At 40.7% G+C, this 22,905-nt stretch overlaps 1 protein-coding gene across 12 annotated transcripts in view; it reads left to right on the forward strand.

Annotated features, from left to right (window-relative positions):
• Nucleotides 1–17,582, forward strand: part of IYD (iodotyrosine deiodinase) — a 62,829-nt gene extending 45,247 nt beyond the window's left edge. For 11 of the 12 annotated variants that reach the window (XM_084512422.1, XM_084512421.1, XM_084512420.1 and 8 more), the window contains 4 exons: nucleotides 6,282–6,476; nucleotides 8,514–8,673; nucleotides 10,573–10,729; nucleotides 12,741–13,362. In XM_084512422.1, coding sequence (XP_084368548.1) covers nucleotides 6,282–6,476; nucleotides 8,514–8,673; nucleotides 10,573–10,729; nucleotides 12,741–12,923 — 695 coding nt within the window. In that variant the 3' untranslated portion in view covers nucleotides 12,924–13,362. Of the gene's footprint in view, nucleotides 1–6,281; nucleotides 6,477–8,513; nucleotides 8,674–10,572; nucleotides 10,730–12,740; nucleotides 13,363–16,733 lie in introns of those variants that run through there. The other variant, XM_084512416.1, reaches the window with a different exon arrangement.
• The last annotated feature ends 5,323 nt before the right edge of the window (nucleotides 17,583–22,905 follow it).

Here is a 22,905-nt window from a genome sequence, read left to right on the forward strand (position 1 = left end):
AAAGTTCCATCTCTTCTCAGAGTGCAGTGCTTGTTGCTTATAGTATTTTTTATAATAGACCTCTCCCACTTAGAAGTATTTCTCCTCTTCCTGAGTTCAAAGGTTCCCCATATATTTTAATAATGATAATACTGACACGAGTGAGACAGTATCAATTTAATTTTCCAATTTAATTACAATTCATGTTTTGTGTCATTTAAGAACACAAGACTTACATGGACATTGTGCATCACTGTGTTTATTTCCCTGCCGCATGCCCCTCCAGTCTTTGCCATTAGCTGACTGAACTTGAAAACTGACCCCATTTAAATACCTTGCTGCAAGGCTATTCCAGAACTTCATGCCATGGGTTAAAAATCCTCTTCTGTCTGCCTGCCTAAACTTACTTAATAGTAGTCTATACCCATTTTTTCATGTTCCATCCTCTTTTGCTAGTTCCAGTGCTACATTTCCAGATCTGGTGTATAACCCTCCTGTGGTTTAGAGACAGAAATCAGATTCATTCTCAGCTTTCCATTTACTAGGTAAAATGCTCTATTCCTTTGAAAATCTTAAGAAACCTTCTGCAACCATATTACAGCTTGAAGTTCTCTTCACAATATTTTGTTGCTGACTTCTTTTTTCCAAAGTCTGTCTTTCCCACTTGACACTTATTTTGGTTAAGATCCCTGACTAACTCTTGGGGTTTTGAGGGTCAGCATGCTAACGACTATTTATACCCCGCAGGTAAGGCACTCTATCTCCTTTATCTTCCCATTAGGTGACACATTCAGTTCAGGATTGGATTAATTACTGGAATTCCTGTAGTGGCATATTATGTAGCAGTCTGCCATCAATCAAGCAAAAAATCACATGGTCAGTTGCCCAGCACTTTAGGTCCAAAAATCCACAGCCTTTCTTTGTATGCATTTAATCATGTTCCTATACATTGTATCTTTACACGGAAAAGAGAATAGGAAGAGGAATTCTAAATTTAGGAAGCAATTCCTTAGAGAAGTAACTGAAAGAACTGCTTTCAAAAGCCAGCACTTTAGTCTAGACTAAGGTTACTAGTGAGGTTTCTCAAGGATCAGTCTTGAGACCAATGGTTAATTTTATCTTGTATCCTTTCACAAAACCAAGGATGTACAAGTGAAATTTCTTAATGACATAAATTACAAGGAGCCAATAACACAGAGACTATCAGTGTGGGTAAAACAAGTAGCCAACAGAAATGAGATAAGATGTCATTGTATTCAAGGTGAGTTTACGTTATTTGGAACTTAGTAAGAATTGTTATTATGAACAGAAAATGTATTACATGATTTGTAGGCTGATTATAAGTTTCCATGTGAAATGCTGGGAACAACACAAACATCATCCTAAAATCTATCCAGAGTGGAATTTCAGATAGAGAAATAGCACTTCTACTATGAGATTTCACTTCGGATATCTAAGCCAAAATTATTTCAGATTTGCTCAAAAAGCAGGAAGCCTGATGACTATTGTAGATGCACAACAGAACAGAATTGATGGGAATGTTGATAATGTGGTTAACAAGATAATAGACTGACTAGCAGGATGTCTGTTGTCCATCAAATGATGGAATACACAGAGATGTAAACAAGACATTTGTAGTATCGTATAACGTGACCATACAGACAGAAGTATGTCCAAACATAGATATTAAAGACATAGAGAGCATGCACTAAGCAGATGGTGCTGATAATGATTTTAGCTTAGCATATGGATAAGATTAACTGCTAAGAATGAATGGTAGACACATGGTAGAAAAGAATAAATAATAGATGAATTTATTTAAAAGAATATTTCCAGGAGAGCTTTGCTTTTGTGCATCAGTTCTCTTATTTCTAGGTTCTTCTCCTGCCTCATCCGGTATTCCCATTTTGAGTGCATTCAGAAGTTTAAAACTTAAGTTTAGATAAGATGCTTCTCATATTTTAATTCTCACTAGTCACCTCACCTTTGCCCCATGTTCAAGATTTTTGAAAATATATTCACTTTTTTTGCTGCACAAATATTATGCTGAACCATCTTGGCCACACAGCAGCTGCTTTTCTTCTCTTCTGCTTACAAGGAAAAAAAAATCCATGCAAACAAACCACATAAAATTTAACTCAGCTTGACCGTAGGCAATACTGCAAATTTTATACTTTCTAACTTACAAAGTTTTACTTTGTGTGCTAACTAATAATTTCCTTTAATTCATAGTTGCCTATAGATATTTTATTTGATATTTTTATTCAAACGGTTACGTGTATGATGAATTTTATATCTCTGATTTAAAGAAATGCCAAATCTCCCTGATTTCTGATTTCCAAATTCTTCAGTCTGAGTTCTCCAACTTACTTTTATGTAATCCCCCATTTTCCCCAAGTTAGACTTACTTTTCCTTAACTTGCCATTTAGTCAATTAAATTGAGTGAACTGATAATCTCAGTGTAGAGATTTATTTATTTTTTTAAATTTTTTTAGAATGTCCTCCCATCTCACTGAAACCAAAGCTAAGATAATCACCGCATCATGAAAAGAACCAGTTATTTGATAAAGGTATTCAATTGTTCAGATGGGAAGACTGGTTTCTAGTATTGTCATAGTATTTCCTCTTCAGTTTGTACCTAGCAAGCTGTGCTTCCACCATATACTGCATAGCAATGACACAGTTGAGGCAACTCTCTCTTAAAGGCATGGCCTGATTCAAGTATGACTTGTTTTAGTCATGCTACTTTTGTGTTTCTTTGCAATCTACCACAACATGAATTATTCCCTAATTTTATTAATTAATTTCCTGAACATGTCAAAGCAGGTACTGCTATTGTTGCTGCATCTTGTTTTTTCCATCCATGTCATGTCTTTTTTTAAGTGAGAAACCTGAACAAAATTTGTCGGCTAAATCCCAGTTCTAGAGTGTTCTGTCCATTCTATAAAATTGATGGAGAGAAGATAGAGAAGCTTAAAAATGTAGTCCTTAGAACTCATACTGCAATTGATTACTCTTTAAAATATCCAGGGCTTCAAGGGAGTTGGATTCAACAATCCTTGCTGTTCATCCTTCCGTTCTTCAACATTTATGTATGTATTGATGGCTTATCATCTACCTGACATTCCTCACCTTGTGTTTCAAAATCAGATAGATTACATAAATTTCCTCCAGCCTTTGCTCCCATTTGACAAAACTCTTTTGTAAAGGTTTCAGTAGTTTGTAGACCAGTCCTAGTATCTGTGACTCAGAATGATTTCTGACGGTTTTGCAATAATAGTGGAAAAAGAGATGACCAAGCACGACATGGATTAGTTTAGGAGCCAAGGTTAGACTATAAAGCCTCCTCCATCAGTGGCTGAATAAAAAGGTACAATGCATTGAAAGTAGTTCCTGCTTTCTGAACTTTGATAAAAACCTCATTAGAAGAAAGCAAACAGTGAGAGCACATAAGAACCCTTGGGTCCCGGAATTAAGTTTTTATTTGACTATTTCTAAGTTATTCTAGAATAGAAATAGTCTATTCCTATTTCCCAGGGCACTCAGCTTTGTAAGCTTGAGAAATGGGTAGGGATGATCACTACAGCATGCTGATATGAACACAAGTAGTGTAGTTTGACCTGAAATTTTCACCAGGACTCTATTCTAATACCTACTTTCAGTACAGTTTTCTGGTCAGATTCTAACTTCTGACACACATGTACAACCTCAGCTGATTTAAGTGATTTTTTTGTTTTGTTTTCATAAAAATCTTTTTACCCATGTAGAAAATCCTCTTATGTACATGCCTATAGATAACATTAAGACGTGTGTCAGTCAATGTTATTGTTAAATCTTAGTTTGGCAACAAGTATCTTGGTTGTAGTAGAAAAAACACTATACATAAGATGAATTTGGAGAGACCAGCTGCAGGATGAAAACTATCTTCCAGGCCCATAAGACCTTCAAGAAAAGCTTTCAGGAGAATTCATGCACTCAAAGCATGTTTTTCTGTTCTGTCTGTATCAATGGGCCTGAGAAAGAGCATTCTCTCCGTAACCTTTCCCCTCTGGGTTGCTTTTACAACATGTGATTCAAGTTCACGTATATACAGCTTAAGACTACAAAGCAATTAGGCATTGGCTAATACACATGGTGGACAGGTAGGGCTAATGAGTTACTAGACTGAACAAGGATACGTTTATCATTCCTAATGAGACACCTGAATTTCTCTACTGGCAAGACAGTCCTCAGGCAAGTCAGAATGGGTTGATGATTTGCTATCCTGCAGCTCCTTGTTTTTTCCCTTAGGGTTTAATACATTTTGGTTTCATCAATTCTTCTCTCAAATCCTTCAACTGTCAGCAATCACTGTCTCAGCTTATGTCTGTGGAAGGTTTTTAACTTTTACATTTCACTTTTTAGCCCTGCTGGTGCAGGGGGAGTGGGGCCAGCCTGTCCTAACACACTTGTATGTACCAGCTTTCTGACACGGTGCCCAACTTTTTCTTTGAGAAGCGTGTGTTAAGGAATATGAAAGACAATTTCTTTGGGCTAGAGAAAAGTATTTTTGGATGCATCTGTGAGTGTTTCAGTATGGATAAAGCATTTAGATCAGATTCAATGGAATCTCTTAATTGTCTTAATTTCTTTGGTTTACTGATGGATGTTCAGTTCATTGGAACAGCTTAGACCTCCTGCAGAATAACAGCTCTAAAACAGGTACAGTACTGAACACCGGGTCCTTGGCAGAAGCTCTTTCTTTTGACATATCCACTTGTGTTGCATCACACTACTTGCTAGTGTAAACATAGCCTTTGTAATCCAGTGGTATTGCCTTCACTGATTGTGGAGGAGGAGCAGCAAAAAAGAGGGTGTGAAAGTTTCTGAAAGAGAAGGTGATCAGAATCCTAGCAAAGAGCAAGCTCTAGGAGTTAATTGCTATTGAATAATGAATAATTTACTGGGCTAAGTGTAAAACTCAAAGGGAATGCTATAAAGAGCTGTTCTCTTCCTCCTCTTCAGTTTGAGTGTGCAAGATTCCCACAAAAATATTTTTTACATCTGGTCTCTGATTCCCATTACCCTGGAGCCAGGTTCTTCCAGACTTGACAATGCAGAAGTGAAATGCTAAAAGGGACAAACTTTCTGGGTAACTTCTTTGTATGTAAAATTAAATTTATGTTGTTTGGGGTCCAGAATCACTCTTTAGGTTCAGCATATGAAACTGGGTATATTGCAGCCTCTCACACGTGCTAAGCCACACTTGTTAATATTTCACTGCTGATTATAAGGTGAACAAAAAAAATCAGCCTGGTCTCTAAGGCAACTGCATACTACTAAAACACAGAAGTAATTGATGTTTGAATTTGCACTGCAGATTGCTGTGATTTTGGAATAACAGCCTAATTGCAACTGAAAAAGAACTGAAATACTTTTTCCTGACTCAGCCCTTTGTAGCAGATTGCTCAATACTATTGACTAGCAGAAATGCAAAATTTAAATGGCTTTAACTTCCATGTCATAGTTGCAAAAAATGCTATCCTTGCTGATTCTAGGAATGCAGGGGAGAAATAAGAAATTTCAGAGACAACAGAAGATTCATTTTTATGGTATAAGAAAGCCAAAGGGACAGCTTTCAGAGAAATGAGGAACCATTTTGAGTTCTTAAATTAAAGACAAGAAACATGATATCCTGCATTTGATATGTTGTTATCCTAAGTATAGATGCCATTTACCCTTATGCTGAAAGTATCGTGAAACCAAAGAACTTAACCACAAAGTCACATTTGTACAGAGCCTAGATTGTAATGCTTCTGCTATGAAACAGAAATATAGGAAGAAGCTGACATTCAGCTCTTCAGAGGAAATTTTACACATCTCAGTAGTCAAGCCATCTCAATTTCAGTAATTTGATTGGTATTTTTTTCTCACTAGACTGCTTGGGGATGCACATACATGTTCACATTCTCTTACTGAGAAAAGTACCTTTTCACTACTGTTTCAGCCTGTACCCTACGTTTACAGGCACACTTGTAGACTGAAGTACAGATGGCTGTAACTTCTTCCTAGATGGCACTTGCTACAGCCAGCCAGGACCCTTCTGCCTCTTGGTATTTAAACAACGTGTTTGTTCAGTAGCTGCAGCTTGGGATCAATGAGTTGTGTCAACTGGAACCTCAGACTTTGGCTTGCTAGTAGTGTAGAAATGCAATGTATGCCAATGCTGGCCAAAGTGCATTACAGTGGAGAATGTCAAAGATGCAAACAGCTCTCTCCAACAACAACAACAAAATCCCTAACCAAGCTTATTTTCTTGCAGAGGTTGATGAAGAGTGGCAAGGACTTGATGAAAATGTTGCCCATGTCCCCTTCTTTGCGGAACGCTACTCTGAGGCTGAAATGATTAAAAGGTCACAGGCCTTCTATGAACTTCTCAACAAGAGGAGGTCTGTCAGGTTTCTCAGTGATGAGCCAGTCCCCAGGGAGGTTATCGATAATGTCATCAGAACAGCAGGTGGGTACTGAATGGTTCAAGGTCTGAAAGACAAAAGCTTCAGCATTGCTGCTCTACTGTTTAAAAGTGGTATGGAAAAAACAAGGGAATTGGCACTTGGATTACGGTGTTCCTAGACTCACCTGGAGCCACAATAAGTAAGCACCCATTGATTGATTGAAAATTACTCAGCTTTAACAACTGCATGTTGGGAACTAGTTTGGAGCATTTCTAATCCTCTTGTATTTTCAGTGCACCCAAAATGTAAAGAAAACATTTCAACAGCATGAAACAAAATCTTTTGTTTTAAGCTTTAAAAGATCTTTTTAAAACTAAAATTTAAATACAGTTCTGTGAAACATCTTTCAAATATAAACATTGAAGTCTTTTCTCTCAGAAGTGTCAAAGCATGTGTACTTCACATACTTTAAAATTTAATTCATTGTGATATTAGCACTTTTTTTTTTCCTGTTGTTGCTGTTTTTCTGCAGACAAATTGATTAAATTGTCCCAGCTATGTGAAACATTTTGGATGACATAAATGGTTAAGGATTATTATAGGAAAAAGGTTTCAGTCTGAGAACAAAACAGCTTTTCCAGTCCTTTCAGCATCAGTGCCAGGCCCCTATATGACTGGAGTGTTATGCTGAGGACCCTGTTTGAGGTTGCTTAAGGATCAGATATGAATTTTCATTTTTTTTGAGAACTTGTATTTCAAATCATTACTGTAATGTCCTCACCTAATCTCATTTCTGCTTTAATAACATTGACTTCAGCCAGTATTGGATTTGACCCTCATTATTTCTCTTCTTCTGTGAACCAGTCACTGTTAGTATAGCGAAGTATTCACAGGCTGCATTACAGGAAAATTCAATAGCCTCTAGTAGGATTAATAATAAAGAGATTCTTAGCATTTGAGGTGCATTGTTTTCCCTTTAAAAACTGTAAGCAGCTTTGTTACTGCACTGTAATGAGTCTCCATCTTCCTCTAATTAGCTGGGAGTCATTAAAACACTGAACATGTTTTGGCAAATGCAGCAAAGTGAACAAGCCTGGAGTGCAGATGAAGTACTTTGTAACCCTGAAAGCTTTGGGATGTGCAGAAGAAAATAATTAAAAAAAAAAAAAAGAAAAAAAAAAAAGAAAAACAGAAATGTCATCAGTTCTTATCCAAAACAGAAGAGAGATGAGGTTCTTGATACAAACACATTTTAATATAAGAGATAGGTAGTTCAAGCTGCTTATTCAGTGCTTCTCAGGCTGAAATCAGTGCTTACATAAGCAAATATAATATGTATTCAAGACCTTCAAATATTTTTAGAATGTTTATGAGGGTCTAGAGAGACCTGAAAAATGTCCTTAGCCTATTTCTCTGTGAGCTAGTACAGATAACTGTGTTCTTCAGCCTCTGGCTTTCATCTGTTAGGCAGTTAAAATATTCACTGATAGTGTTGGTGTGTAATGATCAGGGCTGAATGAGCAAGTGCAGATTTAATATGTGCACACCTACGTGCACCAGCTGTCTTTGGGACAACAAATGCAGACCTGTGTGCTATATGGCAGATGTCTGCATTGTGCAGTTCCTCATCGTTGTCAGCCAGCAACAGATTCCTGCGGATGGTTCGTTAGCCTTGTTTCCCTGAAAGCCATTAGCTTTGCCCTTCAGCTAAAATAATTTCTCGGAGTTGGTTGCATATTCAGACGATGTGTTGCTTTGGGTGTAATATTTGCATTAACATTACTGCATCGTCAGATTGCCTCATCATAAAGAACCACAAAGGAATTTTTACAAACCCCTAACGTTTCTTTCCTGTAAGATGGCTACCTGAAAGGACTAATCTGTCATTGATTGGGACATCACATTCTTTGAGAAACAAATGTGTAGCCTGCCTGCCAAAACTTGTCTCAGTCCTTTATTCCCCCAGCTCATCAGCTTGCTTTTCCATCGCTCTGATGGCTCGTCTGAAAGCCCACAAAGAAGAGCTGATATCTTTCACTGCACACCCTCACTCATCATCGTGCCAAGCGTTTTTCATCATCTCCTGTTCTCGTACCAAGGTACTTCACCCAGTGGAGCGCACACCGAGCCCTGGACCTTTGTGGTGGTGCAGGATCCAGATGTAAAACATAAGATTCGGGAGATAGTAGAAGAAGAAGAAGAAATAAACTACAAAAAAAGGATGGGAGACAAATGGGTTAATGACCTGAAGAGACTAAGGTATGAAAAAATCAAGTGGCTAAGGGGTTCAAAACCATGTTTTGCTCTAGAGAAGACTGTATTGGGAGGTTTTGATCATGCTTGTCTTTTTGAATTTCTTCCACATATTTTCAGGAAGAGAAAAAAACTTTGAAAGTATTCAGTTCTGTTTTTAAAAAAATCTTATTTCAAAATCTTATTTCAAGTCTGTGCTCCTTAAACTCCCCAGTTTTGTGGTGCTGCTTAGGAGGGCAGCTGTAAATATTTCCCACTTCCTGATTACAGAAAAAGAAGGAAGATGAGATCAGAGACTCCCAGCTGGTGAGTTGCCAGGGTCTATATATTGTGGTCCTTTTGCTAACTCACATCTGGGAAGAAGAATCTCCTGTCTAAGGAAAGTTGGAGCTCCCACCCAGGAGGAGCTAACATATTTTTTGACTGTCTATCTTAATTCTGGCCACCTTGTTCTATGGGTCAGGTGAGATGCAGCACCTGACAGATACACACAGGAACAAACAAAAAACAAAGAAACTATGAAAAATCTCACACTGCCTGTGTGCTTCAATTTTACCAGAGAAAGAGTGAAATATATGATTCAAATATTCACCTCGCCCATCCATGTTGTATGGATTTGTCTTAATTCTCAAGATGATGGGAATCTTACTGAAAGCACTACAGTCTAGGAAACTGAAGTGATGAAAGAAGCGTGTCTTGATTTCTCCTTGTATCCTTTTCTTACTCTCTCCCTCCCCCTTTTAAGATATTTCTAAGACTTATGATTGCAAAGAAAAATGTAAAAATGTAAGTAAAGCCTTGGTGTCTGATCTGTAAAATTGCCTCCAGTAAAAAGTGATTATATATTCTCCATTTTGAGACTTTTCCAAGCATTTGGAACCATCTTTTTTTTTTTTTTTTTTTTTTTTTTTTTTTTAAATTATATATATAGCCTTTATTTCCAGAACTTTTTTCCTATTTCTTTCCTGGTATTTGTCAAACAATAAAACTCCCAAAGTTATTAAGAGTTTTGCAGCTGACTGTAGTAGCCCCGAGGCTAGATCCTATGCAAGTGTTGAATTATGCAGTATTTAATTTTTTGAAATGCCCTGCAAAGACTGCCTGACTCGCTTAGCTTCACACAGTGGGAAGACATCTACTAAGTCTTGGCTTGTCATATGAAGCATATGCACAAGCTTTATAGGGTTAATTTGCTCAATTTGTTTCATAATGTTATTATTTTTCAGGTGGTTTTGTGGTATGTAAACATCTGCTATGCAAACTACTAAAATAAATTATTTTTTGTATTTTGAGTGAGAGCAGTACAAAATAAACTTTTTTTTTTTTTTTTTAAATAAATCTGACATCATTTTTGTATATATTCTCACAGTAGGAAATTGGGAACAAAATAAATTCTAACAGGGCTGAAATATCCAGAAATAGAATAGCAATTTTTGCTGTGAGAACATATTCAGGTTTAGACATTAGACCAAGTAGTTTTGATATTTTCTGCCAGCAGTTTTCCCTGCAATTACAAAAAAAATGTTGGCACTGATAGTAACAGGTAGAGCTGCAGGTTTGCAAAATTTCAGGAATTAAATCATCTCAAGGACAAATGCTCCTGAGGCCAGTTCACAGATAAGAGGTCAAGACCTACCTCCTACTTTTATGCAATTCTACTCTTCAGAGAGAGCACATCAGTCCTTCAGCTGAATGTGTTAAACCTCAGAAGTCTATTCAAGCTTTTTGCAGAAATGTTTCTATTTAAGGTGATAACACTTAATCCCCATACAGAATATGTTTTAAATTTTAGCCTACTGCTATAATTGTCATATAACTTTACTGCAACATTACAGACAGTAAATGTGACTTACAGTAAAGTGAAAGGGTTGCAAAATAAATGTCTTTAACGTTTTTCTTTTGCAGAACAAATTGGATCAAAGAGTACTTGGACACTGCTCCCTATCTGATCCTCATTTTCAAGCAGGTATATGGGAGGCTTCCAAATGGCAAAAAGAAGACCCACTACTACAATGAAATCAGTGTTTCTATTGCCTGTGGCATCTTGCTTGCTGCTTTGCAGGTATGTTGACAGCACTGGCATGCTGGGCTGGGAGTCAGTATACTGGTCTTGATTACATACCAAAACTATTCAGCGCAAATGAGTAGCAAACCAGTTTTAGATTTTAACATTATCAGTCCTTTAGACTGCTCCAATTCCTGGCAAGGTCTTAGTTCTGAGGTTAAAAGTTATTCTGCATAGGTCCATGTCTGTGGTGACTCCTATCCTCAGTACTGCTTATCAAGAGGAAAAAAGTGGTGCAGCTTCCTTCCAGAGTTGTCACTGTTCTCCTGCCACAATGTCAGCAGCTGCAGTTTCTGTTTTATGTTAGCAGGGACAGCAAGGGTCTGCAGGTTACCAAAGCTTGGCCGTACAGTGCTGCACTAACACTATCTTTTCAGTAACCCCTAAAAAATGGCTTGAGTCCAAATCATTGTAGTTCGCAATACTGGAAAAATATCAGGGACGTATTTTACAGAACAGGCTGTACTATTTCAATCAGGCTTTTGGAGGCATTTCTGAAAATGAACTAATTTCTAAAGCTCAGCATGCTTGATACCAACCAATTGGATTTTCTCAGTGGTTTCTCAGTGTTCCTTTCTGCTCGATGTATCTGATGTACTCACACAAGTGCTTAACTAGTGAAGTTATTCTGATTGTTAGTATGGCCTGTCAGCAGGGTAACAAAAAGCTGCCACCTCTTTTATTAGGCCAATTCCTTACCAGGAACTGCCATTTCTCCTCCATTCTGTTCTGAGTGACGTTTCCTTGCCTGCATTGCTGTTCCTTAGGAGATTCTTCAGGATGGGAAATCTGAGATGTAGGCAGTGCAGATGCACATCTCTGGGGTACAGCTGTTCTGCAGCTGCACAGGGGTCTTGAGAGCTGAGAGCAAAGAGGATGCACAAAGAATAGGGCAGAACCGGTGCTGTGTCACTAGTGCCTTAATCAAATCAGAAGCAGCAGGAGAGACAAAGCCCCACTTTCCCCCCAGCCAGCCCACCATCAGGTGAGACTTCTGAGGCTCCCTACCGACTGTTAGGCTCCTCAGTGCTGTCTCTTTCCCAGCTCTTAGAAGTTAATTGACAACATTAAAGGACACAGTGCCATGGACTCATAGCATTCAACACCACCACTACCAGCTTTTCTCTTCAGAAGACCATAGATGTTAACATGAGAGGCACACTGCCTGAGTAAGTCTCCCTGGCTGCTTTTTATATCTTGAAGACTCCCCGAATGCTTTCATTAGATGCAGGAAGAGACTGAAATCCACAGGCACAGCTCTCAGGAAGCACCTCAGCTGTATGGTTGTATTTTGGATAGTGTCAGCTATTTACTTTTTGTCAGATCATTTAGCTTTTACCTAAGAGCATTTAGTGTGTTTTTGTTTGTGCGTGTGTTTGTGTTAGGGAGATTTTGTATGAGGAGAAGGAATGATGCATAGACTTATTCTGGGGTTCTGATGTAAGCCAGGACATTGGCCATGGTGAGAGATACCAACAGGCTCCTGGACAAATTCAGAGGCACATCCTGTGCTCCCTGTTCCTGTGAGGTACCACTCTTGAGCAGCAACAGGTGTTCACAAAGACATCTTCCTGCCAACTATATGAGGGCGAGAACCAAAGCCTCTCTCTGTGTGAGCCAGATGATCCCCATGGGATGACACTCCAGTGATATCCCCACAACTGCTTCCCAGCTTCCTGTAGCCATGGGCCCACCATCATGCTGTACACTCCAGGCAGGCTCCTGCTGTACAACACAGATACGTCAGAAAGAACAGGGCTATTTCCATTAGTCTGTGCTATTGCTGCAGTGGAGAAATGTTGTACTTTTCTGTAAGCAAAACAGGCATCTTTCATGGTACTGTCGAGGCAATTAGTAAATCAGTTGTAAAGCCTGCAGAAGAGTGTAATGAAACCAACATTTGTGGGCTAGGCGATGTGAGAAACGTGCACAGGTTTCACGAGAGTAATGGATGCAGCTGGCCAGCACAGCCGTCGGTCTCACTCCCTTCCTGTGGGTCTTGTTGCAGAACGCAGGGCTCTACACCGTGACCACCACTCCCCTCAACTGTGGCCCTCACCTCCGGGCACTGCTCCGGCGCCCAGCGAACGAGAAGCTGCTCTTGCTGCTCCCTGTGGGCTATCCGAAGAGAGATGCCACTGTGCCTGTGCTGACCCGAAAGCCTCTGGAAGACATCATGGTAGTCGTGTGAGCCCAGTGCCACGAAGAATGAGCACACCCTACTGCCAGATAGTAAGCAGCAGCCCGCTGACCTGGTTGCTGCTTTTCCTGTGTATTATGCCCAGCTTTCATGCTCATATGTCACTGCTGCTCTGGCTGTTTAGAGCTGCATGTCTTTTAGTGCTAATAATCAGGGTGACTGCTTCTACTAATAGCAGCAAGCAGTCAAGCACCATGTACTTGACAGGTGCTGTATTATCAGTGAACCTAGCCAGTTCTTCCAGTGGATACATACAATAGCATTTAAATGACCTTCATCACTTGTTTTTTCTTTTGCATCATTGGGACAAATCTTCCCTTGAACTGGAATGTATCTTCTCCTTATGTTTTTGTGATTACCATTATACAGCTATTTTTACTTCAGAATTTTAATGGAGGTTGTATTTAAAGGTATAAAGAGGTATAGTCAACTCGGTTGTCTTGCTATTGATCAGTGTGTACTATTTAAATGTTACCTCACTTTGCTGTGTTCAGTTTTGTGTAGGAGGAAGATATTTTTCCCATATACAGGAGTGTTTTCCCTACCTGACTGAGCTCAAAAGCCTTGTCTATACCAGACAGCGGTTTCTTAAACTACTGCTAGTGCAAGCGCCTTCAGCTGTGGGGGATCTAGCATGAACAAGGCATCCAAGTGATTTTCTTGTTGCCATTTATTTATACCTGTGGCAGGCACAGCTGGATCCCAGGGCAGCTCTCAGTCATGCCCTCTATATTTGCTGCTTCCACTGGGAGAGGCCCAGAACTCCCTGTTTATACCTGAAACTATATCAATTTAACACTCTGAAATTTAAACTGCTTTACAGACTCTAATGCATGAGAGGTGTTCCATGTCATATTATATCAGGCATATTTTAGTTTATTTTAAGGTCATTTCTCACAAAAGCAAGGCTCCTTACTAAAAGCCTTGTCTCTGGGCAGGGTTTGAACTGGTACCACTCAGTTACTGCATTGGAGGAATTTGCATTGCTGATGCCTGTGTCGGCAGAGCCCTCTCGTGGACTCAGATTTCTGCTGGCTCTATCTGTGTAGCCAGTTCTGTACCTACAACCCTATTTTGTGAACAGCGTGGGATAAACATGCTGGAAGAGAGTAGTCCTTTCCTGAAGCTGTTACTTACTCTCACTCCCTGTTACACATACCTTCAGGCACATCCAGCTAGGTTAGCCTCAGCCCTCCTTATGGATTGCTCCAGTTAACTCACTTCACTATATCTGAAATCAGTTAGGGCATATTTCGTAGAATCACAGAATTGTCCAGGTTGGAAGAGACCTCAAGATCATAGAGTCCAACCTCTGACCTAACACTAACAAGTCTTCCACTAAACCATATCCCTAAGCTCTACATCTAAACGTCTTTTAAAGACCTCCAAGGATGGTGACTCCACCACTTCCCTGGGCAGCCCATTCCAATGCCTCACAACCCTTTTGGTAAAGAAGTTCTTCCTAAGATCCAACCTAAAACACCTCTGGCACAACTTTAGCCCATTCCCCCTCGTCCTGTCACCAGGCACGTGGGAGAACAGGCCAACCCCCACCTCGCTACAGCCTCCTTTAAGGTACCCGTAGAGCGCGATAAGGTCACCCCTGAACCTTCTCTTTTCCAGGCTGAACAATCCCAGCTCCCTCAGCCGCTCCTCGTAGGACTTGTTCTCCAGACCCCTCACCGGCTTCGTTGCCATTCTCTGGACTCGCTCGAGCACCTCGATGTCCTTCTTGTAGCGAGGGGCCCAAAACTGAACACAGTACTCGAGGTGCAGCCTCACCAGAGCCAAGTACAGAGGGACAATCACTTCCCTAGCCCTGCTGGCCACACTGCTTCTTATACAAGCCAGGATGCTGTTGGCCTTCTTGGCTACCTGAGCACACTGCTGGCTCATATTCAGCCAACTATCAACCAATACTCCCAGGTCCTTCTCTGCCTGGCAGCTTTCTAACCACTCAACCATCTTCAAACTTCCAGATCTAGAGGAACACTTTGGCTGCAGCCTAAAAGCCATGTGTACAGAAGCTCCCACAAGCCAGCCAATCTTCTCCCTGTGACCTGCCAGAAAACAGCTGTCCTGGTTTCAGCTAGGATAGAGTTAATTTTCCTCCTAGGAGCTGGTAGGGTGCTATGTTGTAGATTAGGATGAACACGCTGATGTTTTAATTGTTGCAGAGCAGTGCTTACACCAAGCCAAGGATGTTTCAGCTTCTTGCTCTGTCCTGCCAGCAGGCAGGCTAGGGGTGCAGCAGGAGCTGGGAGGGGACAGACCCAGGACAGCTGACCCAAACTGGCCAAAGGGGTATTCCATACCCTCTGACGTAATGCTAAACAATAGATAGGGGTGGCTAGCCTGTATGCGGGGGCCCTCTGCTCGGGGATAGGCTGGGCATCGGTCAGCGGGTGGTGAGCAATTGCATTGTGCGTCACTTATTCTGTACACAGTAGTAGTAGCAATATTATTATCATTATTATTATTATTTTTTTTTCCTGTCTTAATAAACTGTCTCTGTCTCAACCCACAGGCTTCGTTTTCCTATTTCTCTCCCCTATCCCAGAGAAGGAGGTGGGAGGGTGAGCGAACGGCTGTGTGGTGCTTAGCTGCCAGCTGGGGGAAACCACGACAACAGCAATGTAGTCATGTAACCAAATTAAAGCCAAAACTTTCAGCCCGGTCCTTGACCTGAATGGGGAGTGAGGATCCGGATCCTGGCATTTATACATGATAGTTTATATGCAGGCAAAGTAAGTACTGCAGTCAGAGGTCATGGCACTAGATTTTGAAAGGTCCTGCATAAAGAAGAGATCTCAGAAAAGCATATTTAAATAACATTAACATCTTCCTGATTGCTATATTCTTTATCTGTCATGACTAGACAGATGAAAATCTATGACGGCAATTACCTTTTAGGTAATTTTCTTTTTTCTTTTATTTATGTTTATTTATCTTATTTTAACAGGCTCTGTACTAATTTTCCTCGCAGAATGACTAGCAGAAATATGACCCTTACGCATCTTTTGTAGTTAATTCATTAGGTCAACTCTAACCACTAAGCCCCTTGTCAGGTTATTTCTATTAGTGATAAGGAGCCATTGACCTTAAAACATTGAAGCCAGGTAGATGAGCCTATTCCACAAGGCCTCTTGGCTCCACCCTTGTGAAGTGAAATCTGCCAGGTGGGGATCATCTGACCTTTGCTATATAGGAAGCAAATGGGAGGAATCACCTCCCCAGGGGAGTTTGAGGCTCAGGTTACCTAGGGTGCTTTTCTACTGTCCTGGTCCCCAGATTTTTGTGCCAGGGCCAACATTCCATGGAGTCTTCAACCCTTTCTTTAGCTTTAAAGATGCTGAGATGGTCTCTGGCTTAAAAAGAACTAGTTCCCTGCCTGACACTAAGAATCATTGCTTAGGGCTCACGTCTGAGTTTCTTTTCTCTTACGTGAACAGCCAGAGAGACTCAGCCTCCCTTCTCTGTTGAGTTCGGTGCTGCCTAGTCTCAACGTTTTCAGTAGCGTACCTCAGGCTCTTGTATTTTGAGAGGGATTGCACTCCCCTTACTTCATGTGGGAATTCAATTTTTCTGTCTCAAGGGTGAATGGTGTAAGGCACTTATAAATCTTTGCAGATTGTCGTTGTTAATTGCCATGTAAATTAAGGCCTTGCAAGTACCTTCTACTGTTTCTTCTTCCCTTTCGTTTGTTGTGTGGTTTCTACCAAATATTACCTGTTTGGTGAAATGCCTTAAACCAACAGTACTTCTTAATTAACAACTTTTTTTTTTTTTTTTCCTCTCTAGGTCTGCCGGTAGCTGACAAAGTAGAAAGGTGTGCTTCTCTCTCTCTGTCTTGTATAGAGTTAGAGGCAATGCCAATTTAATCCACGACTGAGGCTCTGCAATGGTGCAAGTCTCTCCTACTACTTCAAATTCAGTGATGCAACCTGAGTTTACGATAATTAACTTTCAGGGACTGAACCAATTTAAAGCTTTTGGACTATGACAATTCTTTTGAAAACATTCACACAGGTTTATTTTCTCCATTTTACATTTGTTTGCTATCTCATTCAAAGCAGTCAGGACTGGTTTGCTTCTCTGTTCTCTGCACTAGGAACTATTGTTAGAATCAGAATCCTGATCTAAGAGTATTGTAAGGAAAGTTCCAGCAATTTGTGTTGATAAGGGCTTGAAGGGTAAACCTTGAGTCTCTGATATCTGGGGATAAGAGAACAAAGGGGTCTCAGAATAACTGCTAACTATTGTGACTATTGCATGGGACACCAGGCAAGTTTCTGATATCCGGCCAAGGTGGACAAAGGAGAAGGACAAGGACAAAGCCTGGGAGGAAGACTACGAGCCTTCAGCAGGAGAGACCCCCCCAGAGGGACCACTGGGGACTGATACGCATGCGCCAGTGGGAGGGTTTGGAATCCAGGAACTAATTATAATAACTCTGCCTTTTCTAGAAGTAGTAATGAACATGTATTAGCCTAGGAGCATCAAAAGTAGCTGCCTGATGTAACGTGTGTGCGTGTTGGAGGAGCCCAGACTCCCTGCGCACCCAGCACTCTTTACACAAATGAAATAAGAAGAAACTTTCCATTCCATGCAGAATGTTATTAAATAAAATTAAAATTGAAGTTATCGTTATATTGTTTTAGACTTAACTAAGTATTTTTCATTTATTTGGATGAGCAAACTGTCTTTTCAGGAAGAGAACATCTTGGGGGAATCAGTTGAGATTTAATTTTTACATCCATGACAGGATTAACAAAACAGGATGGAATTTTAGCATGTTATAGCATGATACCTTATGGCCAGATCTCTAAGAGGCTCTGGATTTGGTCTACCTGCTTCTTTTATAAAATGATGTGAACAGAACTCAGAGGAGAACAGAGTCCTTTAGAAAACTTAGCTTAAAATACTGGTTTTCTAGCATCACAGAATAACTGAGGTTGAAAGGGACTTCTGGAGTTCATCCTATCCAAACCTCTGCTCAAAGCAGGCCTATGCTCCAGGTCTTGTCTAGTCAAATCCTGAACATCTCTAAGGATGCAGAGTCCACAGCTTCTCTGGGCAGCCTGTATGTATTTTGAGCAATCAGGTCTCCTCTGAGCCTTGTCTTCTCCAGACAACAAACACAGTCCTGGCCAGCTTGGTGGGCTTGCTCCAGCATGTCACTATCTTTCTTGTACTGAACAGGCTAAAATTGGACGTAGTATGCCAGATTTGGTCTCACAAGTGTCAAATAGAAAAAAAGGATCACTTCCCTGGATCTGCATGCTCTGCTTTTACTAATGCAGCCCAGGATGTGATTGACCTTCTTTGCTGCAAGGGCATGCTGCTGACACACATTCAGCTCATTGTCCACCATGTACCCTGGAGTCCTCTTCTGAAGAGCTGCTCCACAGACAGCTGGCCCCAGCCTGTACTTTGACACTGGGCTCTTCTATCCCAGATGCAGGATGTGGATTTATTATTGATGAAATCCATGGGGATCCTATCAGCCTATTTGTGCAGACTGTTCAGCTCCTTCTGAATAGCATCCCTGCTCTCCCAAACCTGTTAAGTGTGCACTCTGCTCTGTTATCTTTTGCCCTTGCTTTTTTTAGTTTATGGTAACCCTACCCCCCAAAAAAAAATGAGCTTACAAGCTGAGTAAGCAGCATTTTGTTGGGGCAGGGAGTGTTCCTCTCTGGGAAAGGGTGAGGATGGAGCAAAGCATGGCCGGGGAGGGAGGACAGCTGTGCTCAGCAGCCCTTTGTCTTGAAGGTAGTGAGGGTGATGTTACAGCATTCGCAAGTTCAAGTGTAGGTCATTGGGTTTCCTTCTAGTTAGCTCAAGGAAGGAAGCACCAAGGAGGGTGGGAGAAACGTCACCATGGAGCACCAGGTGCCTGTGTATGGCTTTCTATATCTGTGAGAGGACTGCTGGTAGCAGTGATAGTAGTCAGATTCTGAGTGGCTCAGGGATGCTCAGAAAGGCATCACAATTGTCTCACAAGAAGGAAACACCAGGGTGAGACAGGGAGAAGTGTTGTCCAAAACCAGACTGTGCCTGAGTCTCCCTTTGGTGAGAGGGCACTGTTGGCAGCCTTTCTGAGCTAAGTGATCTACCCACCCTGCTGGGGGGAATATTTGGCTCAGCTTGCACTCTTGGGAGAGCGGATCTTTCTTCACTGAACTGTATGGACACATCTGTATGCATTCAAGGACCCTAGTTGTCTGAGGTTTGCTGAATAAGTGGGCTTGAAATCAGGTGTCTGCGGTAGATGGTGGATTGTATCACAACCCAGGTGATTAAAGGAATGGGTATCACCTGTTTCTGGAGCTAGGAATCACAGAGAACTGCCTGTTTTATCTTGCTGCATGGATGGCCAAAGTGCCATTGGTTTCAGTTTGCCCTCAAGTACTGAGCTATAGGCTATTGCGTGTCAAAGGAGCAGCAGCATCCCTGCCCACTCAATTGTCATCCTTTCCTGCCAGGTGAGCCAGAACCCAACAGATAGCTGATCCTGCTAGAAAAGTTTTGTTTTGTTTAAATTAATCTCACTGATTCAGAGTATGAGCTCTGAGGATTCTGCTATGCTGGTATATACCCATTTCTTCTGTAGCTTAGAATTCACCCATGTGATCAAGATTTTGACAAGCTAGTTGAGCTGTAGTAACCATATAAGTGCATTGCTTTTAGCTTTTAAGGCTAAGTGGTGTTATCTTGCACCTGATGGAGATGATTGTGCCCAAGAACAGCTGCTGGGTTTGAGCTGCTGCATGGGGTTGTATTAAGCCAGAGCCCATCAGCTGTGTATCTGAGCACTTCTTACCATGTGAATTTATGTTAATACAATAAAAGCAAAGCAAGTTTTGGGTGTAAGTAACTTGGTGCTGTGTATCCCAGATGAACAGAGGCATGCAAGCTGTAGCCTCAGACTGTGGTTTTGCTTATAGCCACAGCACTGCAGAGACCTTTAAGCAAGTACGTAGGTGTGCAGTCAGCATCTGATTGATTTACTTCTCTTGCTGCTACATAGATCTCACAGACTCTTGAAAAATGAATGTTGAGGAAAGTGTTCAATTCCCACTCCAAGGCAAGACCCCCAGGTCCTGAATGCTACGTACTGATAGAACAGCAGTAATCCATTGCTCTGAGCAAAGCACTTGGAAGAAATAAAGCATAAAAGCTAATTCTGACAGCTGGGATTTTTTTTTATTTATTTATTTTTAATTTTTTCCAGAAGGGCTCAGCCTTGGTTTCATGCAGCTGTTGCTGATCAGACAGACCTCCGTAGACATCATTAGGAAGAGATTGTCTGCTGTATTATTTTTGTAGATTTCTGCTCACCTGAGCTTACTTATCTGCTCAGCTTTTGCAGAACAGGCATTGCAATCATGACTCATAACTCTTAAGGCATTTCATTATTTCTTTGGTTAACATGACCTGTATAAGACATCCAAGAGAGCTGTAACTTGTTGAGTCTTATGCCTCATATGGATGGATCTCCCCTCTGTCTGTGGAGTGTAAGTGATAAGGAGAGCACTTAATGGTATGAAAGCTGGCCAATGTGTCCTTTCAAATCTAAGACTGGAGAGAGTCATTGGAGCTCAAATCAGGAATGGAACAAGTTACCAGCTAAAAATCGCACCCTGTGGTGGTGTGGGTGAAATCACTATTAACCTTGGCTACAAAACTGGAGCTGCGTTGAACTGCTGGTGGAAACACAGACAACAAAGGTAGTCCAAGACACAGGTAGCACAGTCCAAGATGTGGGAAAACAACACTGATCAGCGAGATATGCGATGACCATAACCTTAAGCATCAGTTACCCAGTCTTTTGAGACATAGCAGCTGATGAGGAAGTGTTTGAGGCATTTTTCAGAAGAGAGCTATGAGTTACGTGGAGTTATTATAAGGCTGCCCTGAGCCCTCTCCTACCTGATGGTAAGATCTTGTCATGAAGATCATTAGTGACTTGGCTTGAGAGGGAGAGACTAGAGTCACAGAGTTTTTCCTAGAATGTGACTGTATTGGTGGAGTTGTCCAGAGGAACAGCTCTTGAAAGTATCAAGTTCAAAGTATATATATTGAGAGTAGGGTAGACAAAAGCACAGCTATGGAGAACCATAAAAGCCATAATACAGGTGGGATTTAAATATGGAGCAGATCTGAGGATCTGCTTTAACAGACCGACTTCTTTTCTGTTGGATATGCAGTGGGGACAGTGTTCTGTAAATTACCTGCTGGATTTTAATGAAACTTTTGTGTCATTGTTTTATTGTGTAAATGGTCCAAACATCACAAGGCTTTAAGTGTTTTCATACACATTCATTTAATTTGATCATTGGATTCATGCAGCTTGCAGAAGGCTGTCACAACCAATTCTCTGTGGGACCAAGGCAAAGGTACCACTCTTTGGTAAAGAGAAATACGTTCCCCACGAGCTTACTGTGAACCACATGTACACAAAAGTAGTATTGTAAGGTAGAAGGGGTAATAAAAACTTTTGGCATTGCTTTCTAGGGACAAATATGTGATGTGATGTAAGTCTCTTGCAGCAACTATTCTTGATGATGTGAGGTAATCAGTCAGTTCTGACTTCTGATTTTGTTTAAGCAGCATACTCAGTGTTCATCCGAGTCACTTCCCTAACATGGTGACCTAAAAGAATAGCTTTGGATAGACATATCTATAAACCAGTAGCCAGAGAAAAAAGGGAAAAAAAAAACCAACAACATTTTTTTAAACTTGCAAGAGCCTGTGAGAATGCTGCTTCTGCAACAGACCGAGAGGTCTTGCTGGAATCTCAAGGTCTAGCAAAAGTTGACCATGACTTGCTTGGATGAAGTTAATGAGGGCCTAATGGCCTAAAAGCACAAGTCTTTATGTGGGGGAGAGGCATTTGGGGTAAGGCATGTGAAAGGTTTTAGCAAGGGTATTTTTTGCATCATAGCATTAATTAGTAATATTCTGTACTGGTGTGGTCAGCCCTTTTTCAGTCTGAAGGTCTTAGGCCACTTTCTATAACAGTGTGACCTCTGTGCCCCAGTATACTTGTTCTTCAGGTTTTACACCTGCAGAAAAAAAGAAACACAGGCAGACAAGTGGAAACTAGTAGGCAACACAGAAGTAGCTAAAATGGTGAAAGAGCTGAGGAGAAAAAAAGCTTTCCCACACTGTCATAGTGGTGTGGGTTCTGGCCATTCTGTTTGATCTTGTTGAAAAGTTGAGATGTGTTAAATTTAGAGGAGATGTAATTTACGGAGGTTATGGGGCTACTGAAAAATCTGTGTGACTCCTGAGATTATGTGAAAGGGTACTATTGGGTGAAGACTTAGCTGCTGCCGAGTAGGACAGTTATGGCACCACACCTGCCTACAGTGCCTTTTATTTCTCAAAGTGCTTTATAGGTTTAGTATGGTACTGCAACTTATTCTCTAATTTTGGTTGTAATTTCTTTTTGATGGAAAATGGAGACAAAGCATGTATTGAGAGCAGAATTATTTTAAATTCAGTGAAGTACAAGTATTGGTCAAAACAAAGAGGTGGTATAATCTATAAGCGGAGTATTGAACAGTTATATGTGGCTTTATAAATTTAAGTATTAAGTAATCAAGCATTTTATGTAGTTCTCTAAAATGTTAAAAGGTAGAAGATTCTCAGATTTTTAGAGTGTATTGTCAGTTAACTTTGGTAGTAGCTGATTCTGCAAAGGAAAGAAAGCAAACTTCAAAAGGAAGCATTGAAATATTTATAAATGCGCTATCGCTGGAGATACTGACTCATTTTCATTAACTGCATTTTTTGAGAAAGCATGAAAGAATTGTGATTATTTCTTTTTACTGCTTTGGAGACCAAAGCTACATATTACATATGCAAGCGTAATAACTTGAAAGAGATTTAGGATCTGTTTCATGCTGAACTGTATTTCAGCCTACCCTTGAAATGAGAAATTGTATTTCCAAGCTGTCTGCTATGT

Source organism: Aythya ferina (assembly GCF_964211825.1).
Source record: "Aythya ferina genome assembly, chromosome: 3".
NCBI classification, from domain to species: Eukaryota; Metazoa; Chordata; class Aves; order Anseriformes; family Anatidae; genus Aythya; species Aythya ferina.